At 31.9% G+C, this 22830-nt stretch overlaps 1 protein-coding gene across 3 annotated transcripts in view; it reads right to left on the bottom strand.

Annotated features, from left to right (window-relative positions):
* LOC111642513 (protocadherin-like wing polarity protein stan) overlaps window positions 1-22830 on the bottom strand; it is a 70222-nt gene that overhangs the window by 30720 nt on the left and 16672 nt on the right. For all 3 annotated transcript variants that reach the window (XM_023388864.1, XM_023388863.1, XM_023388865.1), the window contains exons 2-5: window positions 17941-18140; window positions 16348-16491; window positions 15565-15739; window positions 15353-15478 (exon numbers count right to left, since the gene is read on the bottom strand). In XM_023388864.1, the coding sequence (XP_023244632.1) occupies window positions 15353-15478; window positions 15565-15739; window positions 16348-16491; window positions 17941-18140 (645 nt within the window). The remainder of the gene's footprint in view (window positions 1-15352; window positions 15479-15564; window positions 15740-16347; window positions 16492-17940; window positions 18141-22830) is intronic.

Raw genomic sequence — 22830 nt, 5'->3', positions numbered from 1 at the left:
TATTTATTTATTTATTTTAAACAATGTTATGTAAGCAATATAAATTAAATCAGTATTATAAATTTATAAGAATAATGTTATTATGTAGAATTTATTCAGTGATTTTAGCCCCGAAGGCTACAAATTTTAAATGAATAGGAGTGATTTGGTATACACTATTATAATTTTAAACATTTTAAGACTATTAAAGTGAATATAATAACAAAAAGTAATTAATTTAATTACAAAAAAAAAAAACAATTAAGTGAAAAATAGCAACAGACAAGGTCTATCACTTGGTAGAGTGGCTTTCAAATATTTAAAGTGCTTTAGAAAGCACATACCAATTTCACATGGCATCCAAAATTAGCCCCTCTATACCAAAGAACAAATAGACCCTGTATCTAAAGAAAGAACATTTTAGCAATCCCCTATGGCAGTTATAATAAATTATAGTAGAGAAAAACTCGTTAAATTCGTGTCCTGCATACTTCCTTTCTCTTATTAATTCTTTTTGTGAACTGAAAACTGTACTGGCATAAAACTAATGCTTATGTTTACATGAAGACGTGCTTTGTTTCTACAATATTCTAGGTGTTAAAAATGTGTAATATGCGTACGTTTTATTACATTAAAATAACCCAGTTTATTACTATTAAGACGGTGTGTAAGGATAGGAAAAAATAATAATAATAATATCCTAAGACGTTTATATAATTATCGATTGAGATGTCGAGTATCATAACCTAATTCATGTATACAACAAAAGTTTTCAGTAATACCAGTCTATTAACGCCTGACAAATTCTCTTCCAATCGCATCAGAAGAGCTAACAGGAAATGACACTATCCCAGGAGAAGTTGTGACAGCAATCTGTCCAGTTAGATGCGTGTGTTGACTTGCAGCGATCACAAACTCGATTCATTTTCTGCACGAACGACGTTTGTGTACGAAGACCATAGAACTTCCGCCGCTTCATTAAGTGAACTGATAAGTAGGTCTACAGTTGCGATCAGTTCCACAGTACTTTATCAGAAATGAGATATAAGAGAAATGTCTTAATTACTCTACTGAATCAGAAAATTTTCCAGCATACTTTCGCAATCTTTTCTTTCAATTTCTCTTCTAGAATGAATAATAAAATATTTGATTTATGTACTTTAATATATTCTAAAATGAAATTAATAAAAAAAAAGTAGATTTTGTTTTTTTTTTCTTAAATTTATTTAATAGTTTAAAATATAAGATCTCGATTTCAGCCCCTGTAAATCATACTTTTCCTGTTAACAAGAGTGATGCTGATCATCTAACTCCGTTCGTCAGAGAAAAATTAAGTGTTTTAATCTTAAAAAAAAGCTTTTTTAAGATAGAATCTAAGCGATAGAAATCAATGCTAATTCACTTAATAGTTAGAAAACAAAAATAACAGAAGAAACGAAACATAAAAGGTATTAAAAAAGTTTCCATTCTTCTCGAGTTGTTACAAGTGAAAGGACATATAAGTGATATCAATTATTATTTTTTTTTGTTGTTGTTGTTGTTGCACAGATATCAATCATTTCGGTAACGAAATAACTCAGAAGTGACAATGTTTTGATTATAGGCGTTTCCAGGAAACATTGCGAAATCATCAGAAAACATGTCAGCAGCAATCTCCACAAGTATTTTCATCCAAACGTCTGGTGATATTTCCGATTTGGACACAACGAAAGTGTCAATCCGTTCGGATCGAAGTGATGAAATGTGTCAAATTTATCCTCACCACAAATATATATATATATATATATAAAAGAAGATAAATAAAGGAGAAAAAAAAAAGGAGGAAATCTTAAGTATATTTTGTTTTCAAAAACGACTATAAAAATAATTGAATATAAATCCGTTTTAAATCGGGTGTATAAACAAGAAAAACGACTTAAAATAGGAAATGTCATTTTGTCAAACATGACAGGGCAATATAATTATCAATGGATATCGAATGACTTGCGATACACGTAAAGTCGAGCATTGGAGCGCAGGTGTTAGTCTATGGTTGGATGCCCTTTCATTCCAGTGTTGATCCCTTTCCACTGACCTAGCATACCAGATATTTGTATCTCTTATCCGTTATGGTATCGAACAATAGAAAATCCCTAAGGATGAAAATTTCTCCTTTTTTTTTTTGATTTCTTAGTGTATTCCATTTACGAAAATCGGATAGAAATCTCACGATTATTTTTTCCTTTCTTTCTTTTTTTTTGCTTAAGAGAAAACAAAAAAAATGGATAATAAAAATAAAGAAAATTACTTGACAGGCTTCGTTAACTTCCGACTTTTTTTTTGACAGATTTTGTTTATTGGAATAAATTTAGAAGGATATTAAGCGAATAAGAATTTAAATAATTTTAATACATTCTCGAGAATCGATGAAGAGAAACGATCAGAACTTTTTTTATACGACGTTATTATTAAATTCTTTCATTTAGTTGAGGTCATTAAGTCACGAATGGGGCTACTGAATATAGGTTACGGTTTAAAAAGAAAAAAAAATAAGATATTATCAAAAGTAATTATCCTATTAAAATCGTATAGATCGATGCAGCTTAACGCGACCGTCTGTTTCGTATTTAGTCACTCACCACCCCCCTCTGCAACAAGAAACGAGATATAAATTAAGTTTACTTTGCTTCAGGTCCAGTATTATACATTAGATGAATATTTTCCCATCAGTAATCCTTCTTATTTTAAAGGATATTACATTAATCTTAAATGCTCTAGGGAGTAAAGGTTTGCTGAAACGATAGAAATTGAGAAAGATAAGTGACTTTAAACCTTGCAAACTCCTTTCAGACTTTTGCTGTCGTAAAGCTCTTTCTGTTGTCTTCGGGGAAAACTATTCTTTCATCAATTTGCCCTTTCCCCCCCCCCTCTTTTTTTCTTCTTCTTCTTCTCCCTCGTTTGTAAAAGTCCCTGACACTGTACTGTCTGTTTGATGACTTTCATTTGATTTACGGCCTCTAACATATTAAACTGTTCAGTTGTGATAAGGCCATTAAGGATGTTAGTAGCATCATAAATATATTTAATTAAAATACTGATTTGGATGAAGAAAAACTGTGTGTGTGTGTGTGTGTGTTTTCGTTTCAATGATTCTTTCTCTATGCTCGAATCAACTTTATTCTACTGATTAAAATAATAACTTCAATTTACTCAGGTTGACAACTGTTTAAACAATTATATTAATTTATCGACCCGACTTTAATGTATTGTTTAGAAGAATAACAAAAAAATTCATTGTGTGTGTGTGTGTGTTACCTGCTGAGACAAAAATAATCGCATATTTTACAGAAATTTACGTTTAATTCTATATAAATAAAGCATAAATTATACTACTACAACTACATTTAAATTAATTAAAATTTCGTAAAAAAAAGTAAGCTTAATTTCGAAATATTTATTCTCCAAAGAAAATGTTTTAATATATATTTTAATTAAATTTTCCGCAACTTTTATTAGTTTCAAACGTCTTTTTTTTAAATAAATATATATATTATAAGCGTCGGAAAATATGTATTTATATACATAATCACTTAAATTATATAAATATTCCGAAAGTAAAAATACATTATCAATTCATGAATGTTAAATTTTTCTATTATTTTCGCCATTTTAACTTCTTTCTTGTACATTCTTTTGTATACTTTAACCGGATAACAGCTGCTGCTTACAAAAATTCTTCAATAAAACTTACCTTGCTTGTTTTTAATGAATTTAAGCAAGATGAAAAAAAAAAAAAAACAAAAGAGGGAGGGGTGGTACCAATTAAACGTTATTAGAAAGAATGATATTGAAGTGACCAAGTTATAATTACTTCTTTAAAATGGCTTCAATTTTAAAGATTAAAAGCAAAACAATAAATTACATTTTCTAAAGTTAAAAAAAATTGTTGAAAAGTATTCACACCGTTCTGTGTATTTTTTTTTATTTTTATCTTCTATGCTTGGAAAGACATCAAATGCAAATGGGTTATACAGCTGACGTTATTCCGACTGTCATTATTATAGTCGACTACATAAAAATTCGACTTTGATCCTCTACAATGTTTCCATATATAAACTTTTTTTGTTCGAAAGTAGGATTAAAAAGTAGCACTCGAAGAAACGGTTATAAAGAAAAGAAAAGTTAGTAAACACAGAGGTTGCGGCCGAAGTTTTCATCTCTCGAACGTGAACGTCGAACGTCGAGCGCCGCTATTAAGCGGCGCTCGNGAAAGTTATTTCAATTCGTCTTGTAAACATGCTTGCAGGTTCCTCCTGAAAGTTCTTTCAATTTGTCTTCTAAGGATGCTTGCAAGTTCCTCCTGAAAGTTATTTCAATTCGTCTTGTAAACATGCTTGCAGGTTCCTCCTGAAAGTTCTTTCAATTTGTCTTCTAAGGATGCTTGCAAGTTCCTCCTGAAAGTTATTTCAATTCGTCTTGTAAACATGCTTGCAGGTTCCTCCTGAAAGTTCTTTCAATTTGTCTTCTAAGGATGCTTGCAAGTTCCTCCTGAAAGTTATTTCAATTCGTCTTGTAAACATGCTTGCAGGTTCCTCCTGAAAGTTCTTTCAATTTGTCTTCTAAGGATGCTTGCAAGTTCCTCCTGAAAGTTATTTCAATTCGTCTTGTAAACATGCTTGCAGGTTCCTCCTGAAAGTTCTTTCAATTTGTCTTCTAAGGATGCTTGCAAGTTCCTCCTGAAAGTTATTTCAATTCGTCTTGTAAACATGCTTGCAGGTTCCTCCTGAAAGTTCTTTCAATTTGTCTTCTAAGGATGCTTGCAAGTTCCTCCTGAAAGTTATTTCAATTCGTCTTGTAAACATGCTTGCAGGTTCCTCCTGAAAGTTCTTTCAATTTGTCTTCTAAGGATGCTTGCAAGTTCCTCCTGAAAGTTATTTCAATTCGTCTTGTAAACATGCTTGCAGGTTCCTCCTGAAAGTTCTTTCAATTTGTCTTCTAAGGATGCTTGCAAGTTCCTCCTGAAAGTTATTTCAATTCGTCTTGTAAACATGCTTGCAGGTTCCTCCTGAAAGTTCTTTCAATTTGTCTTCTAAGGATGCTTGCAAGTTCCTCCTGAAAGTTATTTCAATTCGTCTTGTAAACATGCTTGCAGGTTCCTCCTGAAAGTTCTTTCAATTTGTCTTCTAAGGATGCTTGCAAGTTCCTCCTGAAAGTTATTTCAATTCGTCTTGTAAACATGCTTGCAGGTTCCTCCTGAAAGTTCTTTCAATTTGTCTTCTAAGGATGCTTGCAAGTTCCTCCTGAAAGTTATTTCAATTCGTCTTGTAAACATGCTTGCAGGTTCCTCCTGAAAGTTCTTTCAATTTGTCTTCTAAGGATGCTTGCAAGTTCCTCCTGAAAGTTATTTCAATTCGTCTTGTAAACATGCTTGCAGGTTCCTCCTGAAAGTTCTTTCAATTTGTCTTCTAAGGATGCTTGCAAGTTCCTCCTGAAAGTTATTTCAATTCGTCTTGTAAACATGCTTGCAGGTTCCTCCTGAAAGTTCTTTCAATTTGTCTTCTAAGGATGCTTGCAAGTTCCTCCTGAAAGTTATTTCAATTCGTCTTGTAAACATGCTTGCAGGTTCCTCCTGAAAGTTCTTTCAATTTGTCTTCTAAGGATGCTTGCAAGTTCCTCCTGAAAGTTATTTCAATTCGTCTTGTAAACATGCTTGCAGGTTCCTCCTGAAAGTTCTTTCAATTTGTCTTCTAAGGATGCTTGCAAGTTCCTCCTGAAAGTTATTTCAATTCGTCTTGTAAACATGCTTGCAGGTTCCTCCTGAAAGTTCTTTCAATTTGTCTTCTAAGGATGCTTGCAAGTTCCTCCTGAAAGTTATTTCAATTCGTCTTGTAAACATGCTTGCAGGTTCCTCCTGAAAGTTCTTTCAATTTGTCTTCTAAGGATGCTTGCAAGTTCCTCCTGAAAGTTATTTCAATTCGTCTTGTAAACATGCTTGCAGGTTCCTCCTGAAAGTTCTTTCAATTTGTCTTCTAAGGATGCTTGCAAGTTCCTCCTGAAAGTTATTTCAATTCGTCTTGTAAACATGCTTGCAGGTTCCTCCTGAAAGTTCTTTCAATTTGTCTTCTAAGGATGCTTGCAAGTTCCTCCTGAAAGTTATTTCAATTCGTCTTGTAAACATGCTTGCAGGTTCCTCCTGAAAGTTCTTTCAATTTGTCTTCTAAGGATGCTTGCAAGTTCCTCCTGAAAGTTATTTCAATTCGTCTTGTAAACATGCTTGCAGGTTCCTCCTGAAAGTTCTTTCAATTTGTCTTCTAAGGATGCTTGCAAGTTCCTCCTGAAAGTTATTTCAATTCGTCTTGTAAACATGCTTGCAGGTTCCTCCTGAAAGTTCTTTCAATTTGTCTTCTAAGGATGCTTGCAAGTTCCTCCTGAAAGTTATTTCAATTCGTCTTGTAAACATGCTTGCAGGTTCCTCCTGAAAGTTCTTTCAATTTGTCTTCTAAGGATGCTTGCAAGTTCCTCCTGAAAGTTATTTCAATTCGTCTTGTAAACATGCTTGCAGGTTCCTCCTGAAAGTTCTTTCAATTTGTCTTCTAAGGATGCTTGCAAGTTCCTCCTGAAAGTTATTTCAATTCGTCTTGTAAACATGCTTGCAGGTTCCTCCTGAAAGTTCTTTCAATTTGTCTTCTAAGGATGCTTGCAAGTTCCTCCTGAAAGTTATTTCAATTCGTCTTGTAAACATGCTTGCAGGTTCCTCCTGAAAGTTCTTTCAATTTGTCTTCTAAGGATGCTTGCAAGTTCCTCCTGAAAGTTATTTCAATTCGTCTTGTAAACATGCTTGCAGGTTCCTCCTGAAAGTTCTTTCAATTTGTCTTCTAAGGATGCTTGCAAGTTCCTCCTGAAAGTTATTTCAATTCGTCTTGTAAACATGCTTGCAGGTTCCTCCTGAAAGTTCTTTCAATTTGTCTTCTAAGGATGCTTGCAAGTTCCTCCTGAAAGTTATTTCAATTCGTCTTGTAAACATGCTTGCAGGTTCCTCCTGAAAGTTCTTTCAATTTGTCTTCTAAGGATGCTTGCAAGTTCCTCCTGAAAGTTATTTCAATTCGTCTTGTAAACATGCTTGCAGGTTCCTCCTGAAAGTTCTTTCAATTTGTCTTCTAAGGATGCTTGCAAGTTCCTCCTGAAAGTTATTTCAATTCGTCTTGTAAACATGCTTGCAGGTTCCTCCTGAAAGTTCTTTCAATTTGTCTTCTAAGGATGCTTGCAAGTTCCTCCTGAAAGTTATTTCAATTCGTCTTGTAAACATGCTTGCAGGTTCCTCCTGAAAGTTCTTTCAATTTGTCTTCTAAGGATGCTTGCAAGTTCCTCCTGAAAGTTATTTCAATTCGTCTTGTAAACATGCTTGCAGGTTCCTCCTGAAAGTTCTTTCAATTTGTCTTCTAAGGATGCTTGCAAGTTCCTCCTGAAAGTTATTTCAATTCGTCTTGTAAACATGCTTGCAGGTTCCTCCTGAAAGTTCTTTCAATTTGTCTTCTAAGGATGCTTGCAAGTTCCTCCTGAAAGTTATTTCAATTCGTCTTGTAAACATGCTTGCAGGTTCCTCCTGAAAGTTCTTTCAATTTGTCTTCTAAGGATGCTTGCAAGTTCCTCCTGAAAGTTATTTCAATTCGTCTTGTAAACATGCTTGCAGGTTCCTCCTGAAAGTTCTTTCAATTTGTCTTCTAAGGATGCTTGCAAGTTCCTCCTGAAAGTTATTTCAATTCGTCTTGTAAACATGCTTGCAGGTTCCTCCTGAAAGTTCTTTCAATTTGTCTTCTAAGGATGCTTGCAAGTTCCTCCTGAAAGTTATTTCAATTCGTCTTGTAAACATGCTTGCAGGTTCCTCCTGAAAGTTCTTTCAATTTGTCTTCTAAGGATGCTTGCAAGTTCCTCCTGAAAGTTATTTCAATTCGTCTTGTAAACATGCTTGCAGGTTCCTCCTGAAAGTTCTTTCAATTTGTCTTCTAAGGATGCTTGCAAGTTCCTCCTGAAAGTTATTTCAATTCGTCTTGTAAACATGCTTGCAGGTTCCTCCTGAAAGTTCTTTCAATTTGTCTTCTAAGGATGCTTGCAAGTTCCTCCTGAAAGTTATTTCAATTCGTCTTGTAAACATGCTTGCAGGTTCCTCCTGAAAGTTCTTTCAATTTGTCTTCTAAGGATGCTTGCAAGTTCCTCCTGAAAGTTATTTCAATTCGTCTTGTAAACATGCTTGCAGGTTCCTCCTGAAAGTTCTTTCAATTTGTCTTCTAAGGATGCTTGCAAGTTCCTCCTGAAAGTTATTTCAATTCGTCTTGTAAACATGCTTGCAGGTTCCTCCTGAAAGTTCTTTCAATTTGTCTTCTAAGGATGCTTGCAAGTTCCTCCTGAAAGTTATTTCAATTCGTCTTGTAAACATGCTTGCAGGTTCCTCCTGAAAGTTCTTTCAATTTGTCTTCTAAGGATGCTTGCAAGTTCCTCCTGAAAGTTATTTCAATTCGTCTTGTAAACATGCTTGCAGGTTCCTCCTGAAAGTTCTTTCAATTTGTCTTCTAAGGATGCTTGCAAGTTCCTCCTGAAAGTTATTTCAATTCGTCTTGTAAACATGCTTGCAGGTTCCTCCTGAAAGTTCTTTCAATTTGTCTTCTAAGGATGCTTGCAAGTTCCTCCTGAAAGTTATTTCAATTCGTCTTGTAAACATGCTTGCAGGTTCCTCCTGAAAGTTCTTTCAATTTGTCTTCTAAGGATGCTTGCAAGTTCCTCCTGAAAGTTATTTCAATTCGTCTTGTAAACATGCTTGCAGGTTCCTCCTGAAAGTTCTTTCAATTTGTCTTCTAAGGATGCTTGCAAGTTCCTCCTGAAAGTTATTTCAATTCGTCTTGTAAACATGCTTGCAGGTTCCTCCTGAAAGTTCTTTCAATTTGTCTTCTAAGGATGCTTGCAAGTTCCTCCTGAAAGTTATTTCAATTCGTCTTGTAAACATGCTTGCAGGTTCCTCCTGAAAGTTCTTTCAATTTGTCTTCTAAGGATGCTTGCAAGTTCCTCCTGAAAGTTATTTCAATTCGTCTTGTAAACATGCTTGCAGGTTCCTCCTGAAAGTTCTTTCAATTTGTCTTCTAAGGATGCTTGCAAGTTCCTCCTGAAAGTTATTTCAATTCGTCTTGTAAACATGCTTGCAGGTTCCTCCTGAAAGTTCTTTCAATTTGTCTTCTAAGGATGCTTGCAAGTTCCTCCTGAAAGTTATTTCAATTCGTCTTGTAAACATGCTTGCAGGTTCCTCCTGAAAGTTCTTTCAATTTGTCTTCTAAGGATGCTTGCAAGTTCCTCCTGAAAGTTATTTCAATTCGTCTTGTAAACATGCTTGCAGGTTCCTCCTGAAAGTTCTTTCAATTTGTCTTCTAAGGATGCTTGCAAGTTCCTCCTGAAAGTTATTTCAATTCGTCTTGTAAACATGCTTGCAGGTTCCTCCTGAAAGTTCTTTCAATTTGTCTTCTAAGGATGCTTGCAAGTTCCTCCTGAAAGTTATTTCAATTCGTCTTGTAAACATGCTTGCAGGTTCCTCCTGAAAGTTCTTTCAATTTGTCTTCTAAGGATGCTTGCAAGTTCCTCCTGAAAGTTATTTCAATTCGTCTTGTAAACATGCTTGCAGGTTCCTCCTGAAAGTTCTTTCAATTTGTCTTCTAAGGATGCTTGCAAGTTCCTCCTGAAAGTTATTTCAATTCGTCTTGTAAACATGCTTGCAGGTTCCTCCTGAAAGTTCTTTCAATTTGTCTTCTAAGGATGCTTGCAAGTTCCTCCTGAAAGTTATTTCAATTCGTCTTGTAAACATGCTTGCAGGTTCCTCCTGAAAGTTCTTTCAATTTGTCTTCTAAGGATGCTTGCAAGTTCCTCCTGAAAGTTATTTCAATTCGTCTTGTAAACATGCTTGCAGGTTCCTCCTGAAAGTTCTTTCAATTTGTCTTCTAAGGATGCTTGCAAGTTCCTCCTGAAAGTTATTTCAATTCGTCTTGTAAACATGCTTGCAGGTTCCTCCTGAAAGTTCTTTCAATTTGTCTTCTAAGGATGCTTGCAAGTTCCTCCTGAAAGTTATTTCAATTCGTCTTGTAAACATGCTTGCAGGTTCCTCCTGAAAGTTCTTTCAATTTGTCTTCTAAGGATGCTTGCAAGTTCCTCCTGAAAGTTATTTCAATTCGTCTTGTAAACATGCTTGCAGGTTCCTCCTGAAAGTTCTTTCAATTTGTCTTCTAAGGATGCTTGCAAGTTCCTCCTGAAAGTTATTTCAATTCGTCTTGTAAACATGCTTGCAGGTTCCTCCTGAAAGTTCTTTCAATTTGTCTTCTAAGGATGCTTGCAAGTTCCTCCTGAAAGTTATTTCAATTCGTCTTGTAAACATGCTTGCAGGTTCCTCCTGAAAGTTCTTTCAATTTGTCTTCTAAGGATGCTTGCAAGTTCCTCCTGAAAGTTATTTCAATTCGTCTTGTAAACATGCTTGCAGGTTCCTCCTGAAAGTTCTTTCAATTTGTCTTCTAAGGATGCTTGCAAGTTCCTCCTGAAAGTTATTTCAATTCGTCTTGTAAACATGCTTGCAGGTTCCTCCTGAAAGTTCTTTCAATTTGTCTTCTAAGGATGCTTGCAAGTTCCTCCTGAAAGTTATTTCAATTCGTCTTGTAAACATGCTTGCAGGTTCCTCCTGAAAGTTCTTTCAATTTGTCTTCTAAGGATGCTTGCAAGTTCCTCCTGAAAGTTATTTCAATTCGTCTTGTAAACATGCTTGCAGGTTCCTCCTGAAAGTTCTTTCAATTTGTCTTCTAAGGATGCTTGCAAGTTCCTCCTGAAAGTTATTTCAATTCGTCTTGTAAACATGCTTGCAGGTTCCTCCTGAAAGTTCTTTCAATTTGTCTTCTAAGCATGCTTGCAAGTTCCTCCTGAAAGTTATTTCAATTCGTCTTGTAAACATGCTTGCAGGTCCTTCCTCAATGTTCTATCAATTTGTGTTTGAAAGTCTTTGTTGGTTATACGCGCGAAAATTTGAGTTATCACTCGAATTTACTTACGAAATGGTTTCTGTGTAATGAAAATTGGATATATGAGCTTAAATTACTCTACAAAATATGTAACTATTCTACTGAATAGGGGCATGAATGTAAATAAATATTTAAAATCTCTAAACCATACGAAGAAAGACGTAAAAGTTGATGAAATACCAAAAAATAAAGTTTTTTTTAATACGCTATTAGCAGTAAACTTTTTTAAAAACGAAAGAAAAAATGCACATAAAATAGAAGAGTCATCAAAACTTTGAATTTATTGAAAGTGAAAGTAATGAAGACGTAAGATTTTTGTGAAAAAATAAGATTATTTCAAGTTTTATGAGTAATAATCTCAGTTATGAGGCTGTAAAAATCAATAAGTCAAAATTCCATTTGTATGGAAGAAATAAGCATTAATAAAATGACGCCGAGATGAATACAGTAGACCCCCCCTATAATACGGTAGATAATTCCGTGTTATATGAATTCCGTGTTGTACGATTTACAAATACGTAAGCCGTTCACATCCCGGCACACGTATTTGTAAAATCTAAGTGACTCGTACAACACGGAATTATCTACAGTGTTATAGGGGAATCTACTGTATTCTTTAATTTTGAATAATCAATTGTATATATAAATTGGATTGTAAATTTAAAATAGAGATTATATAAACTTATTATTAACACGAAACTTCTATGAATTATTTACAAATCTGATCGAAAAGTCAAATTTTAGATACAGTACAATTAGAAACGCCTTTCACACAATAATTAAACGGATTTTGATTAAGTAGTTTAAAATTACCGTGTTTTCCAAGTAAACAAATGCAGAATTATAAAAATTCATTATAAAATACCTTTATATATATATATGAGGTTAAACCCCCCTCTCCCCTGCTTCTCGATTACAAGAATAAAATTAAGTCAGTACAACAGTTCATTTATTTAACCTCAAGCTTTCAAACAGAACTTCAACTCAGATTAATTAAATTCAATTGTTCGAGGAAATTACGTACTAGACAAACTAAACCGTATAATATAGGGAATACAATTCAGAAACTGGCAGGGGGTAGAAATGTCACTGTGTTCGTCATCAAAGTTCTGTTTAGTTTACGTAACAGTTATATGTGTTATAATGAGAGTAAACAATTTAAACAAGCAATATATATATATATATATATATTTTTTTATGTTTATAAACTAAAATTCAATATAAAAAAATGCAATTTCGTAAAAAGTTTTATTACAAATTTTACTGCTGGACAAATTGACAGCCATTTGTACTTGTACAGTACAAGTCATCCATTAATCATCTTTAACGTTAAGAATTTCAAAAGCCCATTAAAGAGTTCGTTAACGATATTATAAATAATTAAAAATTCTAAACAAAAAAGTTTTATTTAAAATTATAGAAAAGTTTAGATAAATATTATGTTAGCCTTTAACAGAATTGGACAGAGTCCAGATTTTGGAGGACATTCCATTGTAAAAAAAAAAAAATCCAAAATCTAGTGGATTCTTTCCTTTTCTTATATGTATTTTTTTTTTCTTTTCTTTTCTTCAAAAAAATGGAAATCCTCTTACATCCAAGAAGCGTAGACAATGATCGAACGATTCTACGTCAATCAGTATCCTTTAATAAACTGTACGTTGTATGGCTTTCCGACCGAGGATTTACTCAAGAAAATTTCTTTCCCAATAAAATCCCTTAATTTCCAACCATTTATATAGCCTATATATATATATAGAAAATCATGAATAAAAAAACATTAATCTAAGTATACTTTCATTTGTTATTAACATAGGTAGGTTAACAAACTTTTTAAATAAATAAAAAAAAATTGAAAGAAATGATTGTAAAGATTAAGTTTTCTATTATTAAATGCAAGAAATCAATAAGAAAAGAGTGCAATTTTCAAAATTCTTGCCTTCTATTTTTGCTTTTTAACTACTAATTCTGTACATCCATCATAGTAGACAGATACTACTTCGTGTGCAGCATTCAATGGTTGACGGATGACAAATAACCTTTACAGATATGCTCCCTGGACGTAAGCAAAAAGGCCTATAAGTTGTTATAAGCTAACATCATTCATATATAACGTTGCAATATATATATATAGAGGTTTGTTTTATATATATATATATATATATGAAACGATTCGGTGGATACATCAGGCGGTTTGTTTAATGATTCGTTTTCAATGCTTCTGTAGATAAACTTTATCGTACCACATGAAAGGTATCGTTGCATAAATACGTTTACTATGTTCAAAAGAGTATACAAATGAGAATTAAACTAATGACTTTTGTAGGAGAAACAGTGTTTGATCATGTGGATTGTTAAATGTAAACAATTGCTATTAAATTCCTATTCGGTTGTTTGTTTTTTCTTTTTCTTCTTCTGATTTTACACAATAACAAATTGTAAAATGGGGAGATAAATTATTCAAAAAATTAAGCTTAAAAGCTACTACATTTCTTTCCTCCAGTATAAATAGATGAGTAAATGAAAGCTTGTTTGATAGTGACAGTCAAACGTACAGTACAAAAAAAAAAGAAGACGGAAAAAAAGGGAAAAAATAGGACTAGATTTTCTTGAAACGTTATTAAAATTCTTCAAATTAATCGTATCCGGTTATATTTTCTTTTATTTTTTTATTTTATTGTCGAGCGAATATTCTAAATTCTTTCGAATTCACNCCGTTTACTATTAAGCGGCGCTCGACGTTCGACGTTCACGTTCGAGAGATGAAAACTTCGGCCGAAACCTCTCAAATATTCTTTTAAAATAAATGAATAATTAATCAATATATTCCTCATTCGAATAGAAAAGTAAAATCCATATTCCAATATAGATCCTTTCTCTAATCCTTTTTCGTTGTAGAAGCTGAACAATCTCATTAGGAATTTATTAAATCTGAAGCACGATGAATACCTAAATATTGTAATAAATATTCATAAACACGAATTATGTATGTTATTTCGTTATTCGTGCTTAGTAATTTGAATGGTATCACAATAAGCAAAAATCTAATAGGTAGAGAAGAATTTATTTACTTTTAATTGTATCAGTTCATGCAACAAGATCTTACTAATTGAGACGAGTAAAGTTAATTATTTATCAAGAAAACTTTGTTGTGCTTAGGTCAGCTTCCTCCGGGCCATCTCATATTGCTGACAAACGAAGCGGCCTGCTTAGTTGAACACATCATCATCATTGTTCTTTCTCCAAATGAATAACTTCTCTATCTTCTATATTATTTAACATAATAGAAGGAGTAAAAGTAAAACACTTTTGTAATTTTCTACTATTATTATAATACAAGAATTCGCTCGAGAAATAATATAATTAATTCAGTATTGTTGGAAAGTTATTTAAAGGATTTGTATATAATTTAAATAGTAATGAATACATTTATTTGGATTTTAATTCGTTCGCTTTGAAGAGTAATTAATTAAACTCGATGATAGTTTCTAGCAGTAAAGTTTTCTTTAAATCAAAATGGAGAAGCGAATATTATCGTTTAGCAAAAGAAATTCTTATTTAAACCGTTATTAATTCGGCTCGAATAATTTTCAATAGAAAATTACTTAATATCTTAACATAATCTTATTTATTATTGCCGCTACCTCGAAGATAAGCAATGTAAATATGTATCCATTATAATGTTAATAATATTAATGAGGAAAAGCATTGAAATTAACTTCGTGTTACTGAATTAAGAGAAGAAGAAGAAGAAGAAAAAAATAACAGTAATGAAAACTTAATATTGATGCGGCCATGTAAATTAAACTGTAATTTTTACCAGTAACTGTTTAGAATTTCGGGTTTTATATTTAAAAAAAAAGTATCGTAATGTATTCCTTTAGATTTAATGAAGACATTTATTTTATCAATGCATTTTCTACCCTGTCAATGAAAAGAGATTGGTTATATAACTTTCGAGATGCAATCTTGCTGTCTAGCATTATTGAGTGAGATGCAACTCGGAAGAAAAACCTACTCTAAACACGACAGCTTTCTTGAGAGGAAGGAAAAAAAAAAATCCAATGCTCTATGTTTTTAGGAACTTCGTCTTTCATTTTCTTCACTTTTCCGATAAGAGATGCGAAGAATCGTCCGAGAAAGCTCCAAATTTAGTTCGATTTTCAGGATTTTATTTCCAATAATAGAGTTGTAAAGTCGCTCTCGAGATTTTTTTTTCTTTCATTAGATTTTTATAAAACAGGATACCGGGATCAATTTATTACAAAACCGACAACACATTCAATCGTTTAAAAAAGGCATCGACCATACATAAATAAATTAATTAATTTAATTTAATTAATCCTCTATTAACTCACCAGTAAATCCTTCTTTACATAAACAAGCGTAACCACCTTCTTTTCTTACGCAAGTTCCGTTTTTTCCACACGGATTAGAATAACACAGGTTAACTTCCGTATCGCACTCGTAATTATGATTCATACCTAAAAAAAAATAATCGATAAGTAACTAATATATATATACTTTTCGTATATATATATAAAATGTATTAAGGATTGTTTATCTTTACCTGTAAATCCCGAAGGACATCGACAGGCAAATGTGTTGACGGGATAAATGGGCCGGAACAACAAACTGTCCGAAGCTATAAAGCCAGAAGCTTTTCCAAACTTCAGAACAGATAAACATTCTTCAAAGTTAACACACGGTTCCCTAACGCACAGGTTATCATCGAAAGGTAATACCTGAAGTAGAGATTAAGTTGATATCTTTTATACTTTCCTATCTCATACAGCTTTTATATATAGAATTCACGAAAATTTTGCACCAATCTCGTTATAAGAAAAGTCTCGAGTAAATATTATTTTCTACCTAAAGTCTTTTTTTTTTCTATAAATAAATAAAAAAAATACTTCTCCATAATCTTATCCCTTTAGAATCTCTGACAAAAGTATTATTACAGGTTTCTTTATAGAGTTTTCAAGGATAAAATACTTAAAACTTTATGTGTTTTACTTTTTAATTTATTCGAAAAAAAAAATAATAATAATAATAAAAAAGGGGGCATTTCTAGAAAATAATTTTAAAATTCTTATCGTTTTGACACTTTTCAATATTTTTTTTCCTCACAAGAATAGAGGATATATTCCTTTGAGAAACATGTCAGTCTTACATGACTGACACGCTATCAGAATTCACGTCGTGTCACTCTTTTCTGAACATTCGAGTTACTCTTGTAAATCCTTCTTTTAAAGGTTTATTCGGAGTTAAATTTAACATCTCAAATTTGAGTATCGTTCAAAACAGATTGTTAAAAAGAAAAGTGAAAAGAATGAGTGAGTATCACTTTTACCTGAACATTTGCTAGTCGTGCTAAAATAGCTCGGTTTAGATAAACTCTCTCTTGAAGATACTGTGGACTATAAAAAGATCCAGAATCAAAACTTCTAGCAGAAAAACTGACGTTTAAAATCTTGGCTTCGACATCCGTATCGTCCTAAAAGAAATAAATTGAAAAAGAGAGAAAATTTCGTGGAAAAATGCGTTAAATACTCAATTATTAGCGAGATTGCGGCCGAAGTTTTCATCTATCGAACGTGAACGTCGAACGTCGAACATCTCTCGAACGTGAACGTCGAACGTCGAGCGCCGCTTTGTAAGCGGCGCTCGACGTTCGACGTTCACGTTCGAGAGATGAAAACTTCGGCCGAAACCTCTCTATTATTATCCATCTTATCTTTATAACTGATATTGGAATTCGATTCTAATTAATTCATAGAAAAGAAGACTTGTTTGTGAAAAGATTAATGTTTTTTTTTTTTGTTTTTAATTATTCAAAATGTATACAGAGAATCTGACATATTAAAAAAAAAGGTAACCATAATTATCTATGATATTTTTCATTAAAATTTCATATAAAAATCGATGTTTTATCCATTTCGGAGACGATGATTACTAAATAAATTATAAAGCTATTCTTATATTAATGTAAGAATCAGGTAAATATTATGCAGCAGAGGTTGTATGTCATATTTAAATGATATGTAGCCAATAGAAGAAACCAAGCCTAAAGCATTATTGACTAAAATGACATTACACGCAAGCAACGGACTAATAAAGCAGTCGAAGTACATAAATAATCTAATTTACTTTCCCTTTGAATTTAACAGCTTCATAATTTGCGAAATGTAAACACATTAGTTATCACCCCATTACAAGCCACAGGATTTTTCTTTAACCTTAGAATATTCTACTTAATGGAGAAACTAATTCTCTCTCTATATATATATAATAGATAATCGTAGTTTTATTCTTCTTATTATTATTTAAAATCTCTTTAATAAATAATCGATACGTATGAATTTTCTCTTGTTTACGAATTAATAAACGGTGAAATCCTGACAGTTAGACATTGGTTATGAATATTAATTTGAATTTATTGGTAGGATGTAATGTTCCATTTTCATTTTCTGTCCCAAGAGTACTTGGGATTTCCAGTCACCGAACTGAAGCAGATTTTATTGCGATGTACAGTACAACTGTCTGATCCCAGAAAGTGCTGAGTAGAGTAGTCCTACTATATTAAAGAAAACGGTTGAATAGCTGGACATACTATCGTCTCCATCTCCAGGGAAAGTTACTCGTACAATCGAGATTGCCAAATTTTATTTCCCTTATTGTCATCGATATTATCTAAGATACCGTATATGTATGTATTCATTTAAATATTCAAGAGATTCTCCAGTTTAAATCGAATATAAAGTCAAGGGGTTGCTTTTAACGTCGGTGTAATTTAATATTTAGAAAATTACAATTTAAATAGGAGGAGGAAGAGGAAGAGGAGGAGGAGGAGGAGGAGGAGGAGGAAAAATACACGTTTATAACTAAATTAAAACATAGATTAAACCTATACAGTAGTTATTTTAATATATAAATAAATTATTACCTGAACGTTAAAGATATAAATATTATCTTTTGGGCAAGGTATAATAGCAGCTAGACCTTCTAAAAAGTAATCAAAAACGGGTGAAAGGAACGAAGTTTGTGTCATGTCGTTCAGGCGTACAGTTACACTGTTAAATAGCATGGCTTCTGTCACGAGTCGCACAATCAGTTGACATTCTGCAAGAACTTCATTGATACCATCTGTTAAAAAAAGAGTAAAAGATCAATCAATAATACAAGAGTTTATTATCGAAATTTTATACAGTAACAATAGCATGGAAGAAATTTCGGTTTGGCCATCATATAGGCTATATATATATATATCATCTTTTTCTCTATCATTGTGAGAAAGGAGACGTCTCTAGCTGCTGCACTTTATGTTATTGGGGAGGATTTGTTTCGCTTGAATTTCTATTGTAGAAAACACAAAAAAACAAATTTCTTTGATGGTTTTTAAGTTGTGAAATATGATTTCTATAACGGTTCCTTCCTTTAATATTCAGTTAACAATAGTATTAAAATTAAAAAGAAACCCCGAATTTATCAATTTAAGATATTCAGAACACGTTCCCCCAATCGAAAAATAATTAATTATTCAAGATTTCCCTTTCCGATCTGTCTTAAAGGATATAAATGTCTAGATTTTCCTTCGTCTTCTTAACTAAACACGAATGCAAATCAAGAATCAAATTCTCTCTCTCTTTCTCTCTAATTTACATAAAGTGGATTTATATTTCGCCACTTCAAAATCGTCGTTATACTTCTCTTTTTTATCACAAATCGTTTGAAAAGTTTTAATAAATAAAACGGAATGAATTAAATTTTAAAACATTATCATATTATTAAATCCTTGTGAATATTATTTTCTACGGTTTAGATAACAAGATTGGCAAGTTATCTCTTGATCTTTTATCCTTTTGTTATGTATTCTTTCGCATTTACACGACTTAAGATTTTTAAAACACCTTCATATAATGGGTTATGAAAATTTGTTGTGTTAAGATTATAACATTGAAGAAACATAAAAGCCTGACAGGTTTAAAAAAACCGCAATGAGTTTTGGATCGTTATTTAAATGGCTGTGAATAACACAGTACTTTTTATAAATCTCTAAACACGAAGCGTGTTCACTAGTAATAAAGCTAAATAGGACTTTTCTCTTGTTGAAAAGGGAAATACGCCTGCAGTTGCATAATAAAGGAGAGTGAACAGAGAGAGAGAGAGAGAAAAAAATCTGTGTATTTTTTCTCTATCATTATTAAAACAAATAAACAATAGCAGTAAGTTTTTGTGTTTCCCTCCTCTCTCTTTTGATGATGTGCTACGTTTAATTGGTACCAATACGGACTTTACCTAAGAAAGAAAAACATAGACGAGTCACGCCTTATTCTTCCATATTCTATAACGAGAAATACAGTACAGAATTATTTATTTATAAAGAAGAAAATATTCCCGAGGGATGTTTACAACATCACAAAGGTATCTCCTAAAAGCACGTCTGTGTATAATCAACCTATATACTATCATAAAGGTTAGTTATAAACGTGTAAATCACAATAGTATATTGTATTTGATTAACGGTATATTTAATTTTTAAAGAAAGCGTAAGAAAGAAGATTAAAAGAGAAAAAAAAAACGCCATTTTTAACTCGATTTTATCGGTAGTTTGGATTATATAAAATGCACACAGAATTCAAATAAAAACAATTCTTTTCTATTATATCAGATTGGAATAGAGTGGGGCATTTTGTTTTTTTTTCTCTCTCTTTTATTAAAAAAACTCCGTATTAATAAAGAAAAAAAAGAATGTTTTCGTTAAGAAGATAAATTATAAATTTATATTTACAAAAGCATATAAATTTTTAATTATTTTGAATACAGTCGTGTGTTATTTTTCTATATATGTTATAATTTTATAGTCGAAACTTTCAATCACACTCCCCTTTTTTTTAAATAAATAAATAACTAAAAAATGGTTTTAAATAAGTTCATGTTATAATCTTTGATTATTTCAGTCATATTTAAAGAAGAATTTAAAGGATAAGATTTCTGTTTTACACTGTTTTCTTCCATGGTATAGAGGTTCTATGTAACTGGATTCCTACGAGTTCCACTATAACTTTAATAAAATCATTCCGAATTTTGGTTCTCTCTCCCTCTCTCTCTCTATATATATCTACTTCTTTCTCTCTTCTATATCGATTTAAAAATTCAAATTTTGAAATAGAAAAGTTTCTAAAAACTATTATTCAAACAGATTTTTTTCATGTAAAATAAACAATACAATTTTTTTTCTTCCTCTATTTTTTTTATTGTTGTTAGAAAATAAGAATGTTATCACAGTCGTAAACAATAATAAATATAATACGTTTCGTTATTCTTTAAACAGTTATAATCTAGTGTAAGATATTCCATTATTCTATATATATATATACTGTACTTAACTAAAGCAGTATGTTATAGATTTACCTCTACGATATTAGATTCTGTATATAAATAGTATTTATACTGTACAAGGTTGTACTTGAAGATGAAATGTATCCTACCAAATATACTAGTTATTGATCACGGTGTCTGATTTCTTAAAAAGTCTCGCTCCATTAAGTCTGGCGTCAGATAGTCGGCCAACTCGCTCACTTCGACGTGCTTCTACAGCAATAAAACTTCACAAAAACTCGAGTTTTTCTAACCTCTACCTTTATATTAAAAAGAAAATTTAAAAAAAAAAACGGATCTATTGTTAAATAAATTAACAGTTGTAAATGAGTTTTTTCCATGTTTGACGTTACAGCATCCTTCAATCTTCATCATAAGAGATCACTACTAAAGGTAAGTATGACATAAATACCAGCAGTCGCCTGGCAACAGAATGCAGTTGACAATTAATCAACAATTTACTGTCATCGTCGCCTAGACAGCGAGAAGAAAATGTTCGTGGGTAGTGTCATCTGCAAATTGTCCTTGTTTCAGGTGTTAATTTTAATTATCTCCGTCACGTTGGAATTTTAAATGATTTATCATTACATAAATTCCTCCTCTTATCAGAATATATATATATAATCCTTATAAAAATCTTACTCCTTAACATAGGAAAAGAGGGAGAGAGAGAGAGAGTTTTAGAGGCAGGAAAAAGAACAGAAATTAAGAAATTATCAGGAAGAAAACAAGGGAAAAAAATCAGATTATCCTAGAATGCTACTGAATAGATTTAGTTATCTTCAACTTCAGAATCGGATGATACCGAGATATGACATTATTTCCTTCGGGAAATATCTCTAATGGTTTCTGTTTTCTTATTTGTGAACACACTCAAGAAGGGGAGGATGATCAGATAAAAATTCTATTATTGGATAAAGTGAGATATAATGCTGATTGTTTTAATCCTTTATCATTTGGGAATTTCTTTTCTTTCTCTTTCTAAATTACCTAAAAGAGTATTTATTTGTTTGGTACTACACTAATTCCTTTAGAGAAGTTTTCTTTTTCTTTTTTTCCCCCCTCCTCTCAGAGTATTAAATCATCCTGATCTGTTTGGATAATCTATCTGCTATACCATCCTACCAATAAATGAATAAAAATTCATTTTTATAAGCATTACTTAATTAGATATTTTCGATCAATATAAAAGTACAGAATTAATAATGGGTATATACCAGTAAAATCTTAATAATATACGGAGAAGGGAGAGTAAGAATAAATCGATTTTTATTTATTTTATTTTGTGAATTAATTATAAAGATTAAAGCCCTATAAATTTTAAAACCACTTAATTCTTTTCTTTTAGAAAATCTCTCTAAACTTAATAGATTTTTCGAAATAAACAGGAGACAACACTAAAACACGAGAAAAAAAAATGAGAAAATAATAGCAAAAGAAGTAAGTTAATTACATTAAAATAGATATTTTAAAATTGGATAAAAGATTATTAAAGCAAAATTATAAATTTTATTTTCTACAATTTTTAATACTTGAAATATTAGAGAATTTAAATTATAATTATTAAGGTAAATTGGGCAAAAATGTTACAATTATATCGAGAAGGGAATGAAATTAAACTTTTAAAACAGAAAACTAACAAGAGATATCAATTTGCAGAGTTTGCAAGAAATTACAATAAGTTTTAATCCTCTTAAAGAACGTAAAATTCTCTCTTAACCCAATAAGAAAAAGAAAAAAAAAAAAAAAAGATAAGGAAACGTCAAGAGTGCAGCTAAGTTACTGAAGCTAGGATGGAGACGTGCAGTAACACGTGCTACTTCACCTACTATTCAATTTCCTGTGTGTTATGAATAAAACATTACTCTTTTAACATAACTTCCTGATAGATTTCGATTGTAGAAAGTGGAAACTAAGTTTCGTCAGTAGTCACTTTACCATTTTAACAGTTTATTTAATAAGTTTCTGGATAGGAAATTACGTGAGAACTTCTCTCTCACAATGCTGTCGTTTTCGTCACTATCAGATATGACGGAAATAATGTGCTATTAGTATTCAATGAGATTTTCGTATTCAACGTTTTCAGACGTAAACGATCCAATTTCGTGGTTTCCAATGTCGAATTTCAATAACACTTGCGAGAATTTGCTTTAAAAAAACGAAGGAGAATCTATAATTCGTTTGAAGATCGAATAAAGCACGAAAGATATAAAATATTCTATAGAAATTTTTCAAATTAAACAGAGTAAAATGTACTATAATACAGTAGACTTCCTCCTATAACACTGTAGATAATTCCGTGTTATATGAATTCCGTGTTGTACGAGTCACTTAGATTTTACAAATACGTGAGCCGTTCACATCCCGGCACACGTATTTGTAAAATCTAAGTGACTCGTACAACATGGAATTCATATAAAATGGAATTATCAACAGTGTTATAGGGGGGTCGACT

The sequence above is a fragment of the Centruroides sculpturatus genome, unplaced genomic scaffold, assembly GCF_000671375.1.
Source record: "Centruroides sculpturatus isolate CEXI.00-Female unplaced genomic scaffold, Cexi_2.0 scaffold1727, whole genome shotgun sequence".
In the NCBI taxonomy this organism is placed as follows: domain Eukaryota; kingdom Metazoa; phylum Arthropoda; class Arachnida; order Scorpiones; family Buthidae; genus Centruroides; species Centruroides sculpturatus.
Note: the sequence above shows the minus strand (reverse complement) of the source record. Positions and strands in the feature narration are given on the sequence as shown.